The sequence below is a fragment of the Mus caroli genome, unplaced genomic scaffold (assembly GCF_978045245.1).
Source record: "Mus caroli unplaced genomic scaffold, Mus_caroli_1 scaffold_6, whole genome shotgun sequence".
Classification (NCBI taxonomy): Eukaryota; Metazoa; Chordata; class Mammalia; order Rodentia; family Muridae; genus Mus; species Mus caroli.
In genome coordinates this window covers 46,948,215-46,972,410 of record NW_028227261.1, presented here as the reverse complement: position 1 = coordinate 46,972,410, position 24,196 = coordinate 46,948,215, and the positions used below count along the sequence as shown (strand labels likewise).

At 35.6% G+C, this 24,196-nt stretch overlaps 1 protein-coding gene and 2 non-coding genes across 8 annotated transcripts in view; 1 reads left to right on the top strand and 2 right to left on the bottom strand.

The window, feature by feature from the left end:
- The window catches only part of Tut4 (terminal uridylyl transferase 4), a 99,754-nt gene that overhangs the window by 58,945 nt on the left and 16,613 nt on the right, over positions 1–24,196 (top strand). For all 6 annotated transcript variants that reach the window (XM_085839109.1, XM_021159720.3, XM_029476801.2 and 3 more), the window contains exons 15-24: positions 794–880; positions 3,720–3,823; positions 8,057–8,114; positions 8,205–8,308; positions 10,615–10,704; positions 12,160–12,273; positions 23,184–23,261; positions 23,438–23,615; positions 23,834–23,881; positions 23,966–24,048. In XM_085839109.1, the coding sequence (XP_085695235.1) occupies positions 794–880; positions 3,720–3,823; positions 8,057–8,114; positions 8,205–8,308; positions 10,615–10,704; positions 12,160–12,273; positions 23,184–23,261; positions 23,438–23,615; positions 23,834–23,881; positions 23,966–24,048 (944 nt within the window). The remainder of the gene's footprint in view (positions 1–793; positions 881–3,719; positions 3,824–8,056; positions 8,115–8,204; positions 8,309–10,614; positions 10,705–12,159; positions 12,274–23,183; positions 23,262–23,437; positions 23,616–23,833; positions 23,882–23,965; positions 24,049–24,196) is intronic.
- On the bottom strand, positions 2,409–2,515 carry LOC115030934 (U6 spliceosomal RNA). Its single transcript, XR_003836533.1, has one exon. It is a non-coding gene; the product is annotated as a U6 spliceosomal RNA (small nuclear RNA).
- Positions 18,660–18,766, bottom strand: LOC115030913 (U6 spliceosomal RNA). Its single transcript, XR_003836514.1, has one exon. It is a non-coding gene; the product is annotated as a U6 spliceosomal RNA (small nuclear RNA).

Below are 24,196 nucleotides of genomic sequence, written 5' to 3'. Positions count from 1 at the left end.
AAACATTACACCAACAAAAGAAAGAAAGGATACCCTGGAACTGGAGTTACAAATAGTTGTGAGCCACTATCGGAGTCCAGGGGATTGAACATGGGTCCCCTAGAATAGTAGCTAATGCTCTTAACTACAGGGTCATCACCCCAGCCTGATACATTTCCATTCATAAAAGTAAATGCTGATTTAATGAATTATAACAGACTTTTAAGTAAATTCTTACATTATTTTCATTGCTATGTAGAGATCTGAGGATGTGTCTTTGGAGAAGGAGTGAGGCACACATATTCTTAAGACATTTGTATGATCCGGTTGGGAAGGAAAAAGTAATATAAATGAAGACTGGAAAACTGCAAGAACATTAGAAAATCATTTGCTAGTGTCAGGCAATTTGAAATAGTAGAGAAAGTCAATCAAGGTGAAGTGTCAAGGTTGCAGGGAGGTAGATTGATTTGTAGGGAACTTGGAAATCTGGACAAGATTTAAGTGGGTGCTTTGGTAACTGAACCCATTGAGATGGATGAAAATAAGGAAAGATCTAAATATCTGAAGAAAGCACTATTAATTAGTTTTCAAAAGGTAAATGCATGTGTAGAATATAGGGGAGATTATCATGTAAAATATACATATATGCTTTAAGGTTTTCTTCTTTGTCTCTCTGCCCATTCTCTAGTTTCATTTGGGCTTAAAGTCATAAAAGTAAATAAGCAGTAAAAATATTGAGAGTCAAAATTTTTAGGTTAAAAACCTGAAAATTTTTTATATTTTGTTCTCATGTTTCTTTTTCTCTTTAATATAGATGAATTATCACCGCCTTGCTCTGAACAACACAACAGGGAACAAATTTTAATTGGCTTGGAAAAGTTTATTCAAAAAGAATATGATGGTATGTCATAGGCTAAAAGTTGGTTGTTATTGCTGTTGTGATCACATAGTTTTGAGTTTGATTGACTTAACTGTTATATGTTATATACTATTCTAGTCTCTGCGGCTGTGTTACTAATAACAGAGATAAGAACTGCTCACATGAGGAGTATATTTAAGACAGGATAGTAGTCAATTTAAGAGATAAATATAAATATTTCAGTAAATATTAAATGATATTATGATAAAAGAAGTGATAGGTTGGGTAGTAAATCCCTTATGAGGTAGCATTTGAGTTGAGTCTGAATAATATGAAGGAACAAATTATATGAATTCCCGGAGAGAACATTATGTAAAGGAAGGGTAGATTCCAAGACTTAGATTCTATCTGATGTGCTTAGAGACCAACTGGGAGGTCCAGTATGTTTGGAGTGGAATACGCAAGATAGGTTGTAAATAGAAAGACAAGGTCATAGAGATATTTTAAGGACTAGATCATTAGAACCTTTTGGACATTGATAGAAGGACTTTTCATTTAATGAAAGCCATGTAGAATTTGTAGCATTAAATGATACGATCTCAGTGAACAGATTGTAGCACTATGAGAGTACAAGCAAGAGCATTGCAGAGAACAGCGACGTAAGTACAGATGAAGCACAGTAGTGCCGGAGGTAAGTGGTCAGCAACGGGTTATGTCTGAAGATAGAACTAACAGGAGTTGCTGAAGCATGTCTAATGTAAAAGAAAGAAAGGGACCATGCATGTATGAAGTGAAGGCTTTTGCTCCAAAATACCAGAATAGAAAAGCTTTGTTTGTTTTGTTTTGTTTTGTCTTTTAGCATGAGAATGAAGAATCAGGAATTTTGTGATTAAATATTTTAGAAAAGGATATTTATAGTAATTTATATAAGGCTGGAGAGGTGCCTTACTAGGTAGTGTTTGTAAGCATGAGGACCTGAGTTTGTTTCTTAGCACTAGTACTCAGTAGACGATCTGTAAGTCTGGCTCTAGGACATTCAACACTCTTTTGGTCTCTACAGGGACTTGCATGCGTGTGTACATACATGGACTCATGTGTGAACACATTTGTAACTGGAGTACTGGAGAGGCAATGTGAGGTCCTGTTCCTGGTGCTCACAAATCAGCTATCCTAGCCTAATTGATGAGGGGCAGCCTAATCTTAAGTCTCTCCACTCCCTTTTAAATAAAACTCAACATTCAATTTTATTTGATCGTCATAGCCCCTTTTTTATGAATATATTATATATTTGAAAATTAAGGTCTCATGCTTTGCAGTATTTTATATTGAAAATGCTTTTAAAAATATCTTGTTTTAGTAAATTTCAAATGAAAACTCCTAAAAGTCTGGACCTCTTAGGCTGGTGAGATGACTCATTGTGTAAAAGTGCTCAGCCTACTGACCTGAATTTGATCCCTTAGACGCAGGAGGCAGATGGAGACAACCAACTTATGTGAATTGTTTTTTGCCTTCCATACATATGTGTTGTGGCACACACATGCACATGTACAAATAAAGTTTTAAAAATTAAAAATACATGGACTAGATCACAAATTTATATGCCATCTTTGCATAGAGGCCTTGCTAATCTCTATATTGTTTTATTGTTGTTATATGTGCTGCTGAACTGCTGAGCCCTTTAGCTTCTTTTATCCTTTTTCATTATCATTGAAATTTAACCAGTATTACATGGAAGGATTTTTTTCAGAGCATGAGATTTGTTGTCTAACTATATAACTAAGGGCCAGTGAGATGGCCCAGCAGGTGAAGGAAGGCACTTGCCACTAAGTCTGACGATCTGAGTTCAGTCTCTGGGACCTCCATAGTAAACAAAGACATCCAACCCAGACAAGTTGTCGTCTATCTAGATGTGCATATTGCATGCCTCCACTAATAAATACATAAATTTAAATGTGTACTTAAACTTGTAAGTTATTTATTTGAGAGAGTGTTACTGGAGAACTCTTAAATGAGAAGGAACAATTGTAACAGGGTTTATATCTAGTGAATTGAACTGAATATGGGAGGAAAATTAACCGTATGTATTGGGGTTGATAATTTAAAAGTACTTGAATTCTACACTGGAAGCACAGGTTTAAAGAGATGGGTTATCAAATAGTGAGCTTAACCTTTGGTACTCGTGTTGAAGACCAACATTAGATGGTAGATGGTCCAGTTGGAAGAAGCTGAAGGTCTTATGATTGACTTGTGCAGGTTGAACAAAATATTAAATGATGTCATACCTTCCTGGTGAGTGTCTAAATAGTAATACTCTTTGCTGAGAGTTGGTGTATTAATTACTGGTCTCCTTGCTTTGACAAAATACCTGAAAGGAGCACTTTTAAGGAAGGATGGAGGGCTTTATTTTGGCTTACAGTTTCAGAGATTAGAGTCTTTCATGGCAGCAGGAGCAGGGCACAGTTGTCCAGGTAGGAAGCAGGAAATGATGAAGATTTGTATTCAGCACAATTTCTCCTTTTTAGTCAGTCCATGTAATCATACCAACCACATTAAGGATATGTACTCTACCTCAGATACCATAATCTAGATAATTTCTTATAAACATGTTTAGAGATTTCCCCATAAAACTATTATATCAGCTTTGTCAATCACGGTTGGGATTATAGGGACAGTCGTCGGTCTGGATGAAGTAGATACTTCACCTAGACAGTTTATGGTACGATGGAAACAAAGAACAGCTGCTTGGGCGTAAGACCCTAAGGAAAAGATCCTAGCTGGGGCTGGATGTTTTGGAATTGCTCAGTATTTCATTTATGTTAAGCCATTAGTAGATGTTAGATGACTCCTCTAACCTACTCATTGACTTATTTTCCTGAGCTAGAAAAAGCAAGATTGTGCTTATTTGGTTCTTCTAAGAATGGATTTGGATTCCGAGATAGTGATCTGGATATTTGTATGACTCTGGAAGGCCATGAAAATGCAGAGGTAAGTAGTATTTGGAAAGGACTTGAGAGTTTGTTTTTGTCTTATAGTAAATTTGTTTTAGTTCCATGTGTGATATTTATTATACATAGTATGGTTCTTTTTATCAGTGTGTGAGTAGTAGTGCTTGATGCAGAAGCATTAGCATTATCAGTTTAGAAAATACTCAAGCTCAGCTCCTATGGAAATCTATTTTTAAAAAAATGTTAGCCGGGTGTGGTGGCGCACGCCTATAATCCCAGCACTCGGGAGGCAGGGGCAGGCGGATTTCTGAGCTTGGTCTACAAAGTGAGTTCCAGAACAGCCAGAGCTAAGCAGAGAAACCCTGTCTCGAAAAACCAAAAAAAAAAAAAAAAAATTCAGAATTAAAATAAATAAATTTAATGTTATGTTTTTTTTTTAAATTAATTAATTAATTTATTTATTGTATGTAAGTACACTGTAGCTGTCTTCAGACACTCCAGAAGAGGGCGCCAGATCTCGTTACGGATGGTTGTGAGCCACCATGTGGTTGCTGGGATTTGAACTCTGGACCTTCAGAAGAGCAGTCGGGTGCTCTTACCCACTGAGTCATCTCGCCAGCCCCTAATGTTATGTTTTAATGTAACAGGTTTTTGAGATTTACAAGTGTCTAGAAATGAATTGGGTGAATAACTTAGTTTACCATTTAAGTTGGAATTCTTTTAATTAAAACCAATGAGAAACTGGTAGTAAACTGGTTTGGTAGTAAGCAAATAATAGTCGTTCCTCACCCCACTCCACTCCCCCACTCCCATGTTATATACTCTGTTTTTCTCTTTCTGTGTTATGTACTTTGTAAGTAGAAAATACAGGTAGTCATCTAATTTATAAATGGATTATACTGTCCTCCCTCGCTGTTATGTATGCTGTAAGTAGAAAATATAGTTAATCATCAAACATAAATAGATTCTATCCTGAAAATTAATTATACTTTTGAAGCAGTGATATCTTTTCCATAGACGGAAATATTCTAATGATTGAGGGTTAGAAACTTTCTTGTGGGTGAGATGGGAAAGTAACATCTATTGAGTTGGTATATACACTTATACATGCTTTACCTTTTTTCATTTTTCATCCACTTTGAGGTAGATATAATTATCCCATTTTCTCAGTGTATCACTTTGTGTTAAGGAGACTGAAGCTTTGAAAGACAAACTGGGGGCTCTAGAGATGGTACAACAGGTAAAGATGCTTGTTTCTAAGCCTGACCATACATATTTGATCCTGAGATCCACGTGTTTGAAGAACGGAAGTAGCTTTAGTGTAGGTTGTTCTCTGACCTCCATATGTGCTGTGATGGTCCCACTTCTTCCATACAAGTAAATAAATAAACATTAATAACAACAAAAGAAAGAAAGGAAGGGAGAAATGAAGGAAGGATGGAAGGAAGGAAGGAAGGAAAGAAAGAAAGAAAGAAAGAGAAAGAGAGAAAGAGAGAAAAGACAAACTTGTTTATTTAACTTCACGTCACTCACCTCTAAATGTTGGGCCAGCATTTGTATCTAGGGCTGTGTAGTCATGGATTCACGCTCTTTCATTATATCTCACTGCCTCTCTGTAATTTTTTTAGCCATAATATAACTGAGTACAGTATTAATCGTGGTATGAACCTAGCCACTACTTTCCGATGTGGAAATCTTTCATATACACATGATTAAAAAATAAATCTTAAAGGAAAGAGTCCAGCAGAATAGTGCAGCTGTGTGTTCCTGAGGCAGACAGATCTTCCAGAAAATGATTTTAAAATTAGTAAATTAGTAGGCGTAAAGACAGCAGTGATGTCTTATATATCTTTTTTTCTGACTCTAATCTTTGATAGTCATTAAAAAAATAATAATATGTACACGAGTCTGAGAACAAAAACTTTTGGAATAGGAAAGAGAGATTTAGATATCTTTGTTAACTTTAATGTTTAGGCTTTAACTGAAATATGTATTGGGAAGTTGAAAGCAATCATAAAGAATAAAATATTTTGCCGGGCGTGGTGGCGCACGCCTTTAATCCCAGCACTTGGGAGGCAGAGGCAGGCGGATTTCTGAGTTCGAGGCCAGCCTGCTCTACAGAGTGAGTTCCAGGACAGCCAGGGCTATACAAAGAAAGCCTGTCTCGAAAACCAAAAAAAAAATAAAAGAATAAAATATTTTATTCTGTATAAGCTATTATTAAATCTTTAGAACTTTATTAGAATTGTATATTTTACACAGTAAAGAGCAGTTACCTCTCATTTTCGTGTATGTGAGTTAGTAACTAATGACTCCTTTGAATCCCCCAGATTTAGCTGCATATACTCTTTTGTAATGAAGGAATATATGTATGTTGAATATCTACAAAAGTGGTTTGATGTTGCGGCCCGCCCGCGGTCCACAACACGAACGGTTCAACTGAAAATGGCAGTTCAGGCTGAAAAGAGAGGAAACTAGACGGGGCGGAAGAAAAGAATGAAGCCAGGACAACAAGTTCTGATCGAGGCTCAATTTAATATTTCCAGACACTCAGTTTATAAAGGAAGGGGGAGGGAACCCAATTACCCGCCAAGTAACTCAGGGTCCAGTAGCAGGACAACACCTGTGTGACTCCAGGCAGCAAAGGCAGGTTCCAGCAGTGGGCGTGGCAGGACGAATGAGCTGGTAGCTCCACCCTTGAGCAGGCAGGTTCCAGGCTGGGGGGAAGGGAGGCCACAGTTTGATAATGATGGCTGGGATTGATTTATTTTAATAGTCTTTAGCTTAATACAGCTAATTTATAAAGGCATTATTTTCTATGTCCTTTTTTTTTTTTTATTGCCAAACCAATTTTGCTCTCTCTGCTTTAAAACAAAAAAAAACACACACACATTTAAATTTGCAGAGGGATGCATTTCCTATAGTAAATTGGTGCTGTAGTAGCAGGATTATTGTTTATATTATTCATCAACAAAATAATACTAGGAACTTGAGGCAGGGTACATGCATCACTTGCAGGGATGGGGAAGGCCGAGATTAGCCTGGTTTACAAGAGGTTTCCAGGATAGCCAGGGCTACATAGACACTGTCTCAAAAACACAAAATTTAACAAAACTCACAGAGGATATATGATGATAAAGACGAAAAATGATAATGATGATGATGGTAAGACAGCTAAAAAAAAACTTGAAGTGCTTATCTAACATCAAACGTTGTTGAGTGCTGTTTTGTTTGTTTGTTTGTTTGTTTTTCAAGACAGGGTTTCCTGTCTGTTTTGGAGCTATGTAGACCAGTCTCAATCAAACTCTGAGATCTGTCTGCCTCTGCTTCTCTGGGATTAAAGTTTAAAGGGTGCGATGCGCCACCACCACCTGCACTAGTAAATGCTGTATACTAGGTTTTAGGTACTTGTCCAGCAACTCTGCAGAGCAGAGCCTTACAATGGAGTAGCAGTGTGATGCTGGGGTTTGCTGAGGATTAGTCATGCAGACAGTTAGTAGGTCTGCATAATGCAGTGCCTGTGTTCTTTATCATTACAGTCTTTGGTCCTCACTAAACCTATCTTTAATTTTGTTCTGTAACTTTCAGCAGAATAGCATCTTATAACTCTCACAAGTACACCACTTATGTTTCATATAGAGAGTAACCTACAGTAGCTGTCCTTTTTGTTGCGTTGTTTTGTTTTGAATGAGAGAGTTTATTAAGTATATAGGAACAGGACTAAAGCAGTAAAACAGTAAGTAAGCTGACAAAATGTCCTGCCTGGGATTCTCTTCCAAAGGGTCCTGCTGTTTCCTTTACCCTAGCTTCTCTGGTAGTTTCTGTTGGATTATATGTCTGATACAACACTCTTCCTATTATTAATATTATTTATTGATTGATTTTTGATGCTATTCTTATTCCCACTTGCTATATTCTTAATAAATCCACTCATTTAAAACCAAAAGGATGGATATCAGATAACTTTAAGAACATATTCACATATTGAAAATCCTATTATTTTCATGTTCTTTAGAATTCAGTCTCTGTTGAATAACCTCGGGATCTTTCTAGAATACAGTTATCATTCCTTAGAGAGGAACAGGGCTTGAGCTTCTGCATTTCTACCAGGCTCCAAGTCTATGCTAATGATGTGGGTCTTTGAAATCGTGCTTAGTTCACAAGTATATAGCTCATTATAATTAGAAATTTTAAGTGCTAGTATTAAATGCTTTGGTTAAAGTAGAATTTACAGTAGGATAAATTCAATTCTACCTTATTTATTTATTTACAGAAGTTAAACTGTAAAGAAATAATTGAGAATTTGGCGAAAATTCTTAAGAGGCATCCAGGTAAAATTTCATATCTTTATTACAAAAGAAGACTTTCTGGCATTATAAAAATTATTTAGCTTTCTTAAGTTCTTGTTCCCCAACCCTCAGGTTTAAGAAACATTCTGCCTATAACTACTGCCAAAGTGCCTATTGTAAAATTTGAACACAGGAGAAGTGGACTAGAAGGTGATATCAGTTTATATAACACATTGGTAAGTTTTTCTTTTAGGCCCAGCCATCTATAATTATACTTTAAAATTTTTACTTGAAAATTATTTTTATATTTTAAGTATATATTTATATTAAAATATAACTACATTCTTTGTGGGTTTTTTTTTTTTTTTTTGGTTTGGTTTATTTTTGTTTTTTTGTTTTTTCTTTCTTTTCTTGAAGAACTCCCTGAGCCTGATGGTAGTGGTGCACACCTTAGACCTAGCACTTGGGAGGCAGAGGCAGGTTGGATCTCTTGAGTTTGAGGTCAATTTGGCCTACAAAGCAAGTTTGAGGACAGCCATGACTACACAGAGAAACCCTGTCTTGAGAAACAAAACAAAACAAAAAATTTCAGATCCCAGGCCCATTTCTGAATGGATTGTTTTTTGCTTTGTTCTTACTGTATTTTGAATTCTTTATATATTCTGAATATTAATCCTTTGTAATCTTTACAGATGACAAATGTCCCCCGTTCTGTGGAATCTCTCCTCAGTTGGTTGTTTCTTAGTTGCTCAGAAGCTTTCTAGTTTCATGAGGTCCTCAATGTTGGATTAACTCCTGGGCAAGTGGGGTCCTAATTAAGAAAGTCCTCTCCTGGAGCTGGTGAGATGGCTCAGTGGTTAAGAGCACTAAGTGCTCTTCCAAAGGTCCTCCATTCAATTCCCAGCACCCACATGGTGGCTCACAACCATCTGCAGTGGGATCTGATGCCCTCTTTTTGTGTGTCTGAAGACAGCTGCAGTGTACTCATATACATAAAATAAATAAATCAATCTTTAAAAAAGAAAGAAAGAAAGAAAGTCCTCTCCTACCCCTGCATCCTGTAAGGTACTGCTTACAGTTTCTTGTTGCAGATGCAGTCCACAGCTAGGCCTTTGATCCATGTGGAGTTTTTTTAGAAAGTGCTAGGTACTGGTTTAATTCATTCTTCTGCATGTGGACATCCAGATCTCCCGGCCCCATTTGCTGAAGATGCTGTCTTTTCTCCAGTTTATATCTTTGGCATTTTTTGTCAACTATTAGATAACTGTATTTAAGAATACTTATGTTTGGATCTTCAGTTTTTGTTCCATGGTCTATGTGTCTTTTTTTATTTCAGTACCATATTGTTTTTATTATGACTCTATAATGTATCTAAGATATGGAATTGTAATCCCTCCAGTATCACTCTTTTTCTTGAGGATTTTTTGGCTGTCTGTGCTCTTTTTTGTTTCTATATGCTGCATTTTAGGATAGTTTATTTTTATAAAGAATGTCTTATTGGGTTTCATTGAATCTGTAAATGATTTTTTGGTAGAAAATCATTTCCACAATATTGAGTCTACCAAGCTGTGACCATAGTATGTCTAGTATATTATCTTGCTCTTCAGAAATCTAAAGTTTACAATTTAGAAATTAAAAAAAAAAAAAAAGGAAAAGAAATCTTTCACCTCCTTGGTTTATTCTTAGATAATTTTTTTTTTGATGCTATTGTAAATGGGAGAATGTCTGTTATTTCTTTCTCAGTGTTTGTTGTTGGTTTATATTTTTCATTTTAAAAGTTGACAGATACACTCCCCTGGTAGGAAGATACCATGATCATGTAGGTGGCTTGCACTGAATATGCTGACTGTACCCTTGCAATTTCCACAAAGGTGGGAAACCTCACAGTATAATTAACTTGTGATAGTTGGGGCACTACATTCCAATTCTTCCTTGTTAACTAAAAAAAAAAAAGTTGACAGATTATTGATGTGTTTAAGTTTTTCTACTGTGAGCAATGTAAGGAAAAGTTTTTTATTTAAAGATTTATTTACACATACACACACACATATATATGTATGTGTGTATACACACACACACACACACACACACACACACACACACACACACAGTATCTGTAGATGGTTATGAGCCATCATGTGATTGCTGGGAATTGAATTCAGGCTCCACTTGCTCTGGTTGGCCCTGCTCTCTCCTCCCAAAGATTTTATTTTATTTTTATATCTAAGTATACTGTAGCTGTCTTCAGATCACACCAGAAGAGGGCGTCAGATCTCATTATGGATGGTTGAGAGCCACCATGTGGATGCTGGAGTTTGAACTCAGGACCTTCGGAAGAGCAGTTAGTGCTCTTAACCACTGAGCCATCTCTGCAGCCCCAGGAAAAGTGTTTGATACTGGTTTCAGAGTGAAGTTGGTTTGACTAATTGCTAGGAATTTTTAAATCTTGATATACTATTTAAAGTATACTGTATCTTTTTACCTGATTTATAAATTTAATTAATGCATATTAAATGATTTCAAATATGTAATTATTTTTCAGGCTCAACACAACACAAGAATGCTAGCTACTTACGCAGCTATTGATCCTAGAGTACAGTACTTGGGATATACTATGAAAGTGTTTGCAAAGGTACTGATGAGGAAGTTAAATTATTTGATTTGTTATAATACTTGTGATAACTAAAGTGAAACTTACTGTTATCAGACTTGTGAAAAATATTGTTTTAATTCTATTATTTAGTTTTTTTCTTTTTTCTCTTCTAAAATAGGATCTTTCTGTGTTTTTTTGATTTTGGTGATTTCCTGTTTTAATATCTTGAGTTGTACCTGAGCTTTTACTGTGTAATCATTTAATTTGTGTTTTAAAATTTATTTTTGTTATAGGGTATTTACTATGTAGCTCCAGCTGTCCTGGAACTTGCTGTGTAGACTACTAGGCTGGCCTTAAACTCAGAGAGATCCTTCTGCCTCTGCCTCTCGAGTGCTAGGATTAAAGGAGTATACTACCAAGTCTGACTGCTATTTGTACTATCCACAGACTCCTAGGATCTTCTTGTCTTTGCTCCTCTGTGCTGGGTTTACAGGCACATGCAGGCCTTCTGAGTTTTTATGTGGAAGTTGGAGGGGTTGATCTCAGGTCCTCTTGCTTTTTCACAGCAATTGCTCTAATCCATGGATCCATTTCCCAGTATTTTTTTTAAGTTTTAGTGGATATGTATCACTTTGGGTAGCTCTAGTACTTTTCTCCTAAACTTTACTAATGAGCTTATCTTTTCTTGATGTCTTATTATTGTAATTATTCCAATTTTAAAATCCAATTTCCTAGATATTTTACACATTTTTAAAGATAACTTTGGAATGGAAATATTAGGGCATTTGTTATTTTGACATTGCGTTACTATTCTTCATATTTTGAATAGTTCATAGTTTGTATTAAACTTAATTTTAAAGAGTTGCTAGGCATGGTAATGTGCCTTTAATCTCAGGGAAGCAGAGGCAGGTGAATCTCTGTTAAGAGATCAGTGTGGTCTACATAGTGAGTTCCAGGTCAGCCATGGCTCCTAGAGAGAGAGAGTCCTTGTCTTTAAAAAATATTTTAAATAAATTAATATTCATGAATGTTTTGCTTGCATGTATGTATGTGCAGCATTTGCCTGCTTGGTATCTTTAGAGGTTAGAAGACAAGTTATGAATTTATTGTAACTAGAATTAAGGATGATTGTGAGCCATCAGGTGGGTAGTAGGAACTGAACCTGCAGCCTTCTGAAAGAGCAATAGTTGCTTTTTTTTAAAAAAAGAATTATTTATTTTATTGTATATGAGTACACTGTACAGATGGTTGTGAACCACCACATGATTTGTGGGAACTGAACTCAAGACCTCTGGAAGAGCAGTCAGTGCTCTTAACCCCTGAGCCATCTCTCCATCTCCTTGTTACACTAATTTCTACATGTAGTTATAATATATAAAAATGCCTGTTTTCTCACAATTTTGTAATTTATTGTTACAGAATTTCTGGAGTAACAGAGTAGTCAATGGTTTGTGGATGAGTTTACTTTTTATTTGTAATCATTGTATGTTTTAGCGCTGTGACATTGGAGATGCATCTCGGGGAAGTTTGTCTTCATATGCTTACATCCTTATGGTGCTGTACTTTCTGCAGCAGAGAAAGCCACCAGTTATCCCAGTTCTACAAGAGGTGAGTGCTTACGAATATTACAAGTCCAAAGCATCCAAAGCTGATGCCTGTAATCCCAACACTCGGGACTACAAAGAAAGAAGTGTAATCATTAGGTGTTTAACGCCAGCCTGCTTTATGTAGTGTGTTTCAGAACACACTAGGCAACTGAGCAAGAACTTGTCTCAAAAAGAACTGTTACAAGTGCTTTTAAACAAATCATGGATTTAAACAGGAGATCTTGCTGAGGTCATGATGGATTTTTCTGTCATGAATTTTTTTTTTTTTTAAATTAATGCTATAATTAAAATAGTGAACCTTTTGGGAATATTTACTATTGGAGTGTATTGACTACCATAGTAATTGTTGAGTATCTTCGGTAATATTTTAAAATTTTGAAGTCTTAGAATACTGAAGATAAGCTGGGCAGTGGTAGCACATGACTTTAATCTTACCACCCATGAGGCAGAGGCACACAGATTTGAGTTTGAGGTCAACCTGGTTTACAGAGTGAGTCTAGGACAGCCAGGGCTATACAGAGAGACCCTGTCTCCAAAAACCAAAATAGTGCAGATATGTATAATCAGATTCCTGTAGCTTAGCACAAACTCATACATATAATAATAGGCTCTCACATGGAAGCATATATGTTTCTTCTCTCTAGAATATATTTCCTCCTCCTGCTTGATAATGACGTCTTATATATTCCTGCATCTCCTTGACAGTCTTGAAAAGTCTGGTCAAGAATATGCAGGAAGATTTTTCTATAGTCATATTAATTAAGCATATACACTGAAAGGAGATTATTATGGTCATAAATTAGTGACTCAGAGTCAGTTTCAGTAGATAGTTTATGCCCTCTTTGAAAGAGGTATAAAACTATTCTTATTCTTCTATTTGTGTCTCCCATTTCTGGGAGAGTGGATTGGTTGGCATTAGAGAAGATCCAGTTCTGTATTTGTAGAAACTTAATTGTTTAAAATGGGAGAGATACATCTGGAAAAATACATATTCTTTTTTATCTTTTATTTTTATTTATTTATTTAAGCAGGGTTTGTTTTCATAATCCTAGTTGTCCTCGAACTCACAGAGATCTGCCTGCCACCCTCTGCCTCCCTTGAGATTCAAATTGTGTGCTTCTATGCCTGGTTCGAAAACCACATGTTCTGTTCTCAACTAAACTATAATTTGATAACAAAAATACTAAACCATGTGGTATAAGCATCTGATAGCCATCTTAACTTTTCAAATAGTCTCATGATTGACATGGTTTTAGCAATACCTTCTTCCCATTTTAGACAATCAGTAGTTGGAAAATAAAAATTAAATATTTTTCCTAGGCAAAAATTCTTAACTAAATACTATTTTTGTGCTATTATGCATTTATATTTAAAGTCTTTGTGGTACTGTGAATCAAATGTAGTGCCTCATATATACCTAGTAGATGAGCATTATATGGCTGAGACATAGTCCTGAAAAAATTCTTTAGTTTGAATAATTTAAGATCACTGCAAAATTGAGGAATAGGTAGTGATTTTTCGAATTTATATCCCTCATCTTGGCAGGCACATCTTCATAGTCCTCCCCCTTATCAGCTTCACTTGAGTAATACATTTTTATTAAAGATTTATTTAATTGTTTTATGTATATGAGTACACTGTCACTATCTTCAGACACACCAAAAGAGGGCTTCAGATCCCAATACAGATGGTTGTGAGCCACCATGTGGTTGCTGGAAATTGAACTCTGGACCCCTGGAAGAGCAGTCAGTGCTCTGAACACCTGTGCCATCTCTCCGGCCTGAGTAACACATTGTTAAAATTGGTTAATTTACAATGTTATATTGTAGTCATACCAAATCCATAATTTATATTGGGGTTGTATATCATGTAGATTTGAATAATACATAATTGTATACTCATTGTTATTACACAATACAGTTTTCTTCTGAACTTGTAAGTTTTTGGTTTGTCTTGAGCATCCTTCCTGCCAATTCTTGGTAATCAATGATCTTTTTTATTTTTAGTCTTTTTAGTCCATAATTTTGTCTTTGTGTAGAGTATCAAGTAGTTGAAACCAGTCATAACCACTATCTTTTTTTATTTGGCTTCTTTATTTTTCCTCATTGTATGATTTAGCTTCATATTAATGCACTGAACTAAAACAGCCTATAATAAATGCTATATTTAAGCTTATGATTCTAGGGAGCATATTTTAAGGTCATTTGGCCCTCTTCTTTGTAAGTATATCATGTTTCATATATGTGGTGGAGGAGGCTACTTGTACTGTGAACCAGGAAACAGAAACACTGGGAAACTGAGGTACCTTAGTCCACTTGTAGGACCTGTCCTCCAAAACCTAATAATTTCCCATCATCTTGATGACCAAGTCTTTAACAGATTGTTCCAGTTTCATTTCTGTACTATGATAAAATGTTCTAACCTAAAAGTAGCTTTGGGAGGAAAAGGTTTAGTTGGTTTAAACAATTTTAGCTTCGGAACATATTTTCAGGGAAGTCACAGCATCAGGAGCTTAAGATGGTCATGCCATATCTACAACATCAAAGGAGCGGGGAGAAATGAATACTTTGATGCTTTCTGGTAACTGTCTGCTAATATAAATTGTCTCTACCCTTCCATCATCTAGGGAACAGACTGTCCATAATGGGGTAGGTACTTCTGCATCAATTAACAATTAAGACAGTCCTCCACAGAAATGTGTACTGGCCAATACTTGATTTAGGCAATCCTTTATTCATGCTCTCTTTAAGAGATGATTCTATGTTCTGACAGATTGACAGTTAATTATTGAAGGGTTGGAGAGAAGGCTCAGCAGTTAAGAACACTAGCTGTCTTTGTTGAGCACCCAGATTCATTTCCCAGATTCATATGTCAGCTCACAATTGTTTCAATTCCTGTCTGTGGCTGGGCATCTTATAGCCTCTTCTGGCCTTCCTGGACACCAGGCACACAAATGGGACACAGAAATTTGTGCAGGCAGTACACCCATACACATAAAATAAATGTTTAAAGTTACTTTCACACACATGCACTTTGAGGGAAGAGCAGACTTACACATATTCAAATTAAGTAATATGCATTTACATTTTCTTCATGTCTTTTCATTGGTTTATTTCTTTACTCTATGTCAGTTTCTTTATCCACTTTTGCACTGAAGGACATCTTAATTGCTTTTAAGTTTTGACAATTATAGTTAACAAATGATAAAAAGATCCCCATGAATGAGTTTGGCTTGATGTACTCATATAATCCCAGCAGTTGAGGGGTTAAGGCAGAAAGATTGCAAGTTCAAGGCCAGCTTGGGCTATGGAGCAAGACCTTGTCTCAAAATCAAACAATTCAAAACAAAACAAAACACAAGTCTGGGGGGAAGTAGTTGTGTTTGTCAAGTGTTTGCATAGCATGCATGAGACCCTGGATTTGATTCCCATCCCCAAATAAAGGAAGCATAGAGGTGCCTGTTATCTTAGCTTTTGGAGATGGAAGTGGAGGATCAGGAAGAGATCAAGGTTATTTTCATCTACATACTAAGTTTGGGGTCAAAGTGAGACCCTATCTGAAACTAACAAAAAGACCCAGTTGCAGGTTTTTGTATTGGATGTGTTTTTCCAGTCTTCCAAGCAAATATTGTTAAGCAGGATTAGTGAAGCATGTAATTGAATATTTACTTTTTTAAAGTAAAATGTCTGAACTCTTCCAGTGTGGCTGTATCATTTTGTTTTCCAATCAGAAAAGAGGGAACATACCTCGTGTTCCACATCCTTACCAGAATTGGGTGTTATCTGTGTTCTTCACTTTGGCCGGTCTATTAGATGTGTATGTGTGTATGTCTCTACATGAATGTATACCATGTGGGTATTTGAAACAAAACTTTGGTTCTCTGTGAGAGCAGCTCATGATTTTAAACACTTAACCATCTCCGTAGCCCTGGTCTTTAGCAAATTTTTTAAAGTGACATGTATCACGAGGGGATGCATAAGAAGACTAGATTCAGTTAGTTGGGCAAGCATGAGGTTCAGACAAGGATTGGAAGAAAAATAAAAATTAATTCCAAGAAGAAGCAGAGAAAGACTTCATGCAGAAGTACCATTCATAGTGCCACTGCTTCGCTCTGCTCTGCCAAAGGGAGAAGCCTGCATATTTTATTATTCTTATCCATTTTTTTAAAGCCACTATCCCTTAGTTTATGGAGGATTTTTTTTGTTTGTTTGTTTTTGTCATTGTGGTTTTTGCTCTGTTTTTTAATTTTATAAAGTTTTCTTTGTAGCCCTTGGCTGGCTTAGTACTTAATATATACAACAGACTGCTCTTGAAGTTCTGGTGATCCTTCTACTTTTGCTTCCTGAGTGCTAGGATTTTATAGTCTTTGTACTACCATGCCTAACTGTGTTTATATTTGGGGGTTATAGTTTGTGTGTGTGTATGTGGGGGGGGTTGTGTGTGTGTCTGTCTGTCTGTCTGTGTGTCTGTGTGTTGCATTGCTCAGGCTTTTCTTGAACCTCTAAGTTTATTTGATTCTTCTTCAACTTGGAAGTAGTTGTGAGTCACTATGCCTGGTTTTACCTTCATTTTCATGAATGGGTATTGAGTTTTACTAGATGCTTTTTTGTGAATATGTTGATAATAGCAGTCTCACTTTTTTCCTTTTTATTAATGTGATTGATGAGTTTTACTTTAATATGTTGAAAAGTTGGGATATGACTCCCTTGGTCTTGATGTATAATTATTTTGATACATTGATTCATTGCTTTAAAAATGTTACTAGCTATTGATTTAATTTCTTTGACTTATACAGGCTTTTTTTTTTCCTTGTTCATTTTGGTAGAATGTACCTTTTAAAAATGGTTTTAACTGGGTATATATCTCATGCTTGCATTGAAGCACTTTGGGAGGCTGAGGCAGGATCTTCCTGCCTTTGCGTCCCAAGTGCTGGGATTAAAGGCATACAACCACTAAACTTGGGTTGGCTTTTATTTCTTAGTGCCCAGAAGTAACCTTTCCTTATTTCTTGCCAACAGAAACATAGTCTAGGCTCCAGGTTATAGACTCTGTGTCTGAGACAATTAAGACACACACTAACAGGAAAGACGATGGTCTTGGGCTGTTTTATAGCCATCATTGTATCCATGACCTCAAGACAATGTTGAGCAAATCTCTCTATAAGGAGAAAACCCATATCATATCCTGATGGTAACTTTTTAAAAGTTGGATGATTATTATAGAATTGTGTTTGCTTTTTTTAAAGACAGGGTTGCCCTATATAATTCTGGAACTCATTATGTAGATCAGGCTGTCCTTGAATTCACAGAGGTATGCCTGCCTCTACCTCTTAAGTACTGGGATTAAAGGTATGTACCATTATGCCTAGCTTTCACTAAAGAATATTTAGAAATTTCCATAATTTAAATTAGGCTTGCCAAAGCCCATTTTTATCACTTTTATAAAAAAAAAGTATACTTTTTTCGTTTGATGGTGTACATGAGTGGGCCACAGATTTTTTTTTTCAGAGTATTTTCTGTGATCCCTCATGGATTAGTAATCATTGAGGCAGCATTGGCTAATATATGAGAGTATTTTATTTGGGCTTAGAATTTATTCAAACCCATAATTATGATAGTATGGGCTTTAACAACCTGCCTAACCTTTAGGATTCTGAGTTTCATTATCAGTAAAACTATAATACCACGGGCAGATGTGATATGGGAGAAGGATTTCAAGTTTAAGCTACATAGCAAGATTCTGTCTTAACAGACACAACCAAATAATATAGGAATAGTATTTTTTATTGTTATGTAGATCAGAGACAATGAAGTGGTTCTTATTTGGGTTCATGTCTATAATTAGCAAGTGGCTCACAAGACTGGGATATACCAAGCAGCTGTGAACTAACCTAGCTACATACTAACACCTTTCTTCAAAAGTTAAAAAAAAAAAAGCAAGTTGATCATATATTCATCTTTAATCTTAGTCTTCAAAAAGGCAGAGGTAAGGGACCTCTGGCAGTTCCAGGCCAGCCTGGTCTACATGGGGACTCCAGGCCAATCAAGGGTACATAGTGAGACCCTGTCTTAAGCAACCTAATAAATGAAACCCAGAAATTGAATGCCTTTTAAACAATAGATATTAAAATAGGTGTTCATAGTGATGTTTGCTTTAAATATTCTTCCACCATATTTTTGTGATTATTATTACCAAAATTATTATTACTGTTAAGAGAAATATTATAGGATTCTTTTATTCAACTGAAAATTTCCCATGATCTGTTTTTAAGATATTACTTTCATTTTTTTTAGATTATACTATAATTACATTATTTCCCCCTTCCCTTTCTCCTTCCAAATTCTCCGCTATACCTTCTTTGCTCCCTTTCAGATTTCATGGCCTCTTAAAAATATAGAAGGCTTCATGAATTTGCTACCCTTCTTGTGCAGAGGCCATGCTAATCTTCCCTGTGTCAATTCAGTTTAAGTATATGTGCTGTTGAAAGAGAACACCCCATTATCTTTTTAACAGACCATAGTTGTTAAAATGATAGGCAATCAATCCGGGTGGTGGTCTCGCACACCTTTAATCCCAGCACTCTGGAGGCATAGGCAGGCAGATTTCTGAGTTCGAGGCCCGCCTGGTCTACAAAAGTGAGTTCCAGGACAGCCAGGGCTATACAGAGAAGCCCTGTCTTGAGAAACCAAACTAGGCAATCAGTGCACCCAGTAGAATGAGTTGGGACTGTGTGGAGACTGATACTGTTAGACTGACGATGTGCGCGTGTTTGCTTCTAGACCGTTTTGTTTGCCATATGGGTTTGTGTTTTCTGATATTATTTAAGTATTGGATACAGATCAATTTTTTTACTGTTAATGATTTATTTAATAACATTATCTCTGGCTTCCTTTGCAATTAAATTTAACTTTAAATAGGTAGTTATTCAGGTTTAGTTAAGGTTTTGTTTCATGGTACTGTGGATTGATCCCTGGGCCCTTTTCATGCTAAGCAAATGCTATACCAATGATCTGTATTTTCATGTTCCCTTATAATGTTAAATATTTTATAAGTTTAGAATTTTTATGTTATATTACAGATTATATTTTATGTCAACCTTGCTAAATTTCTCAGGCTGGCCTGTCATTATATGCCGCTGTCTCCAGGGTAGTTGGGGTTTCAGGTGTAACCCACACCATGATTTGGCTTTTGGAGTGTTGTTTTGCTTTTGTAGTACTGGGGATTGAACCTTTAGGCTAGGGCTCTCCCACCAAACTGAGTTCCTAACCCATGGAGGGTTTTTTGTTGTTGATCATTAATACATTCAGGTCAAAAGGAACTTTGTTAAGCAGAGTTTTTTTTTCTGTTCCAGCAAATCGTAAGTCCAAGAACATTCTTTACATAAAAGTTAACAGTAAAAGAGATTTAGGACTGTTGTTCTTAGTTGATTACATGAAAATTTATCCTTTCTTAAACTATATCAACTGGAAAATTAAATTTAATCAAAGAACCTTGAGGACATTATACCAAATGAGGTAAGCCAGTTAATAAAGAGACCATAGTATTTGATTCTAATTAGGTTCTTAGAATAATCAAACTCATAGATATGTGAAGTAGAATGGTGGATGGTGGTTGCCACCACTGGGGAAGGGATGCATGGAAAAATAACAGTTTAACACACATGGTTGTAGTTTTACAAGAAAAAAAAAATACTAAATGACTGGTGATGGTAGCTCAGCACTTAATACCAATGAACCAAATATTTATGATAGTAAATTTTGCTTTAACACAACTAAAAAAAGTATAATTTTGGTATAAGGGTAGATCATAACTATTATAACAAAGTAGACATGGGAATTTTCAAGTTTCTTATACAAATATGATTTTGTGGGTTTTTGTTTGATTTTTGTTTTTTGTTTTTGGTACTAGGGATTGAAATTGGGTCTCCTACATGTTACGCAAGCAGCACCAACCACAGTACTCCATCCCTCTCCTTAATATCTAAGTCTTATATGATAAAATTTTTACTTTAGCCTCTTCCAACTTTCACTTTTTTGAGAGCATAAACTCAGGTCTTGTGCATGTTAGGCAAATACTCTACCACTGCTTTTCAATTCCAGTTCTAGAATCACTGTCTTATCTGCATCCTGTTTCACAGTCAATAGGATTACAGGAGCATATATCATCATGCCCAGCTTTTTATGTGGCTTCTGTGAGGCCAGTGCTTCACCAACTGAGCCATCTCTTCAAGTCTTTGCTGTTTTTGTCTTAGAAAAAAAACAGAATGTGCACTGAACAATTTTAGGTGATTGTATTTGTTTATATATAAGTGTTCCCAAGATACTTAATTAGTTTAATCTTTGCAAATTTGATCTTTAACATACAGAATGGGGGCTGTGGAAATATTACCTAAGAGGTAAAAGGTTTCTCTTTAAGTTGTAAAAAAATTATAAAACCGATTATGGTAAAAGTCACACATTTTTACATATGCCAAAACCCACTGAACCATAAAAATTTAAGTGTGAAATTTACGGCCGGTGACTAAAATATCAAGGAAGTTATCTTATGTGGTTGAAGTAGTAAAAACCATGAAAGCTATGATGTCCCAGCACTTGACAGCTCTTTATTTCATTTTAATAAAGTTTTATTCCTCAATTGTGAAAAAAACCCCAACCCATAAAGAATGTATTCAGTCAACAATCTGTTTATGGTAAGCTTTGGTTTAGTGGGGTTTTGTGTTTCATGTTTAGGCTGTAGCTCTCTTAACCACAAGAAAGTTAAACCTGAGAACGAAATTTGAGATGCCAGAAATACAGGAGTGTAAACCATTTGCCCTTTGGTAAGGGCTCCATGGATTAACTTATCAAGTGATTTGAAACACTGTTGGGTTTTATTTTATGTATGTTTGGAGAGGTAAAGACAGGAAAAGAAAAGCTGTCTTATGTTTAAAACAATTTTGTACCTGGGCTGGAGGCAGGGGTGGTAGCATATGCCTTTAATTCTAGCACTATAAGGCAGAGGCAGGTAGATCAGTTCAAGTTCAGCCTGGTCTACATAATGAGTTCTAGGTCATTGAGAGCTATATGGGCAGATTCTGTCTTTAAAAACCATAATATATATGAAAATAAATAAAAACTAATAAATATTAAAATTAATAAGATACTTCTGTTTTTTATTTGCTTTACATTTGAGTTTTCAAGAAGGCTACATTTTAGGGAACCCATCATGATGGCTCAGCAGGTGAAGGCCCTTGTCCCTAAACCTGATGACTTGAAAAGACAAGTTATCTTTGGGACTTAAAAAAAGGTAGAAGAAGAGAACTGACTCCTAGGAGCAAGCTGTCTTCTGACCACATGTATGATGTGTCATGGCATATGCACTTGAGTGGTGTGCACATATATGCAGAATAAGTAATGTAATTTTTTTTAAGTAAATTTTTAGGGTGTGGAGATATGGCTCAGTGGTTAAGAGCTCTGGTTGCTTTTTCAGCAGACCTGGGTTCAATTTCTAGCAACCACACGAAACCTAACAACCATCTCTAACTTGAGTTCCAGGGGATCAGACACCCTTTTGGACCCACAGACATTGAGTACACATGTGGTGCAGATATATGCAAGCAACACATATGCAGACACATAAAATAAAAATGAATACATCTCTTTTTAAAAATAAATTTGGTGACTCTAGAGATGACTTAAGCAGTTAAGACTGCTTACTGCTCTTGCAGAGAACCCAAATTCAATTCCCAGCATCCTTCTTGCTCACTTGCACATACGCATGTCCACATTAATATATTTTATATATAATTTATATATAATTTAAATATAAAATAAGCACTTTTTCAGAAAGTCAGTTGATAAACTACTTGTGTAAACTTTTATTTTTACTGCGTTAACTTTATGGGGGCTTATGGGGATAATTATCTTGACCAGAATCTATGTATAGGCCCGAGACTAAAACTTAGTTTTGCTGACTGTGAAGCAATACTGTATACCTTTCTACTTTGGTTCATTTTTATTAATCCTCTTTAAGAAAAGCAAGTCACAAGGGCTGGGTGTACAGCTTCGTTGGTAGCATGCTTGTCTAGCTTGCATAGGGCTTGATCCCTAATAACATAAACTAGCCATTGTGTTATATGCCTATAATCTTATTACTCAGAAGCTAGAAGTAAGATCAGAAATTCAGTGTTACACTTGGCTACATAACAAACTTGAGGCCAGCTTAGGCTACTTAATGAGACCATAAAAAGGAAAGCAGATCATAAAATTACAATTGTAATTTTGTCAATTGTATCTAAAATAATAGCTTTATGTTGGATTCTTTTTTCTCATAAAATAGTATTTCTTAGTCAGACATAGTGACATATGTTTATTATCCAATGCTCTGGAGTCTGAGGCAGGAGGATTTCAAGTTTGAGGTCACAATATGCCACTTAATGAGAAGGATTCGTAATTTGTTATAAACCTTTCAGGGAGAGGTACTTAATTTTCCATTAAACATACCTGATATTTAAGCACTTACATTTTAGCCTTATATTAGTAAGTGATTAAAGGTACTAAGGAACAGTGATACGGTTTTCTTTGGGTATAGAATCAATATTACTTTTGTATGCCTACATTTATAATCCCTTAATGAAACTTTTTAAAAAATTTTTTTTTACTTAATCTTGGGCTGTAGATATCCATACATATGGATACAAATACATTTTGATAGGCTAACAAGCCATAAATAATATTAAATGTGTATGGAGAATCTCAGCTTGATTTAGGTATATTTCATTAATCACTTACTTGGCATCAAGCTATAACATTCTAATGTTTTTCCTTGGGAAGTAATTCATTAATGTTTTTTGTAGATAAATCCTAAAGTGATCCGGTCTTGTAGGTATTAGGTTGGATAACTTAAAATCTAATAATAATACTTTTTATGCAGATCTTTGATGGGAAGCAGATTCCGCAGAGAATGGTTGATGGATGGAATGCCTTTTTCTTTGATAAAACAGAAGAGCTGGTAATTTTTGTTTAATTACTACATTATAGAATACTGGATGGCATTAGAATATGCATACTTTAATAATTTTACTTGTTTTTATTCTTTATATTTTTAATAATATGTAACCTTTCTCTTCTTTTTCCTTATCCTCCTCTTCCCATATTTCTCTTTTCTTTCCATTTTGTTAACTGAAGAAAAAGCGTTTACCTTCACTTGGAAAGAACACGGAATCACTGGGAGAGCTTTGGTTAGGACTACTTCGCTTCTATACGGAAGAGTTTGATTTTAAGGAGTATGTAATCAGTATTCGGCAGAAGAAGCTGCTGACCACTTTTGAAAAGCAGTGGACCTCTAAATGCATTGCAATTGAAGGTGACTGTTTACATTACTTTCAATTCAAGAACACAAAAATTTAGCAGGGAAAGCTTATCTAAAAGAGTCAACCTCTTGTTTTCAATCACTTAATTGTAAGAGGATAATTCACTCACTTGGATAGTTTGCGAGTATCTAGCATTAGACTCCTGTTTGGCACAGTCTACTTTATGGCATAATAATTTATAAATATTAATTTATGAATATTTCTTTTCTAGATCCTTTTGACTTGAATCATAACCTTGGTGCTGGTGTTTCTAGAAAAAGTAAGTTTTAAATGTAGAGAATATGTGCATTCAAATTTCTGATAAGTAGTGTCTAAATCTTTTATTATATTCTTTCTTCAACAGTGACCAATTTTATTATGAAGGCGTTTATCAATGGAAGGAAACTTTTTGGTACCCCCTTTTATCCACTCATTGGCAGAGAAGCTGTAAGTTTATATTTGAGAATTTTATTTTCTTTTTCTTGTAGAACTTCATTGATATTTCGGGTTTTTACAGATGGCAGAGTGCAAGGGAGCAAAACCTCTGATGCAGATGTTCCCATTCTTCAATCCATAGAAAGGAGAAATTTGAAGT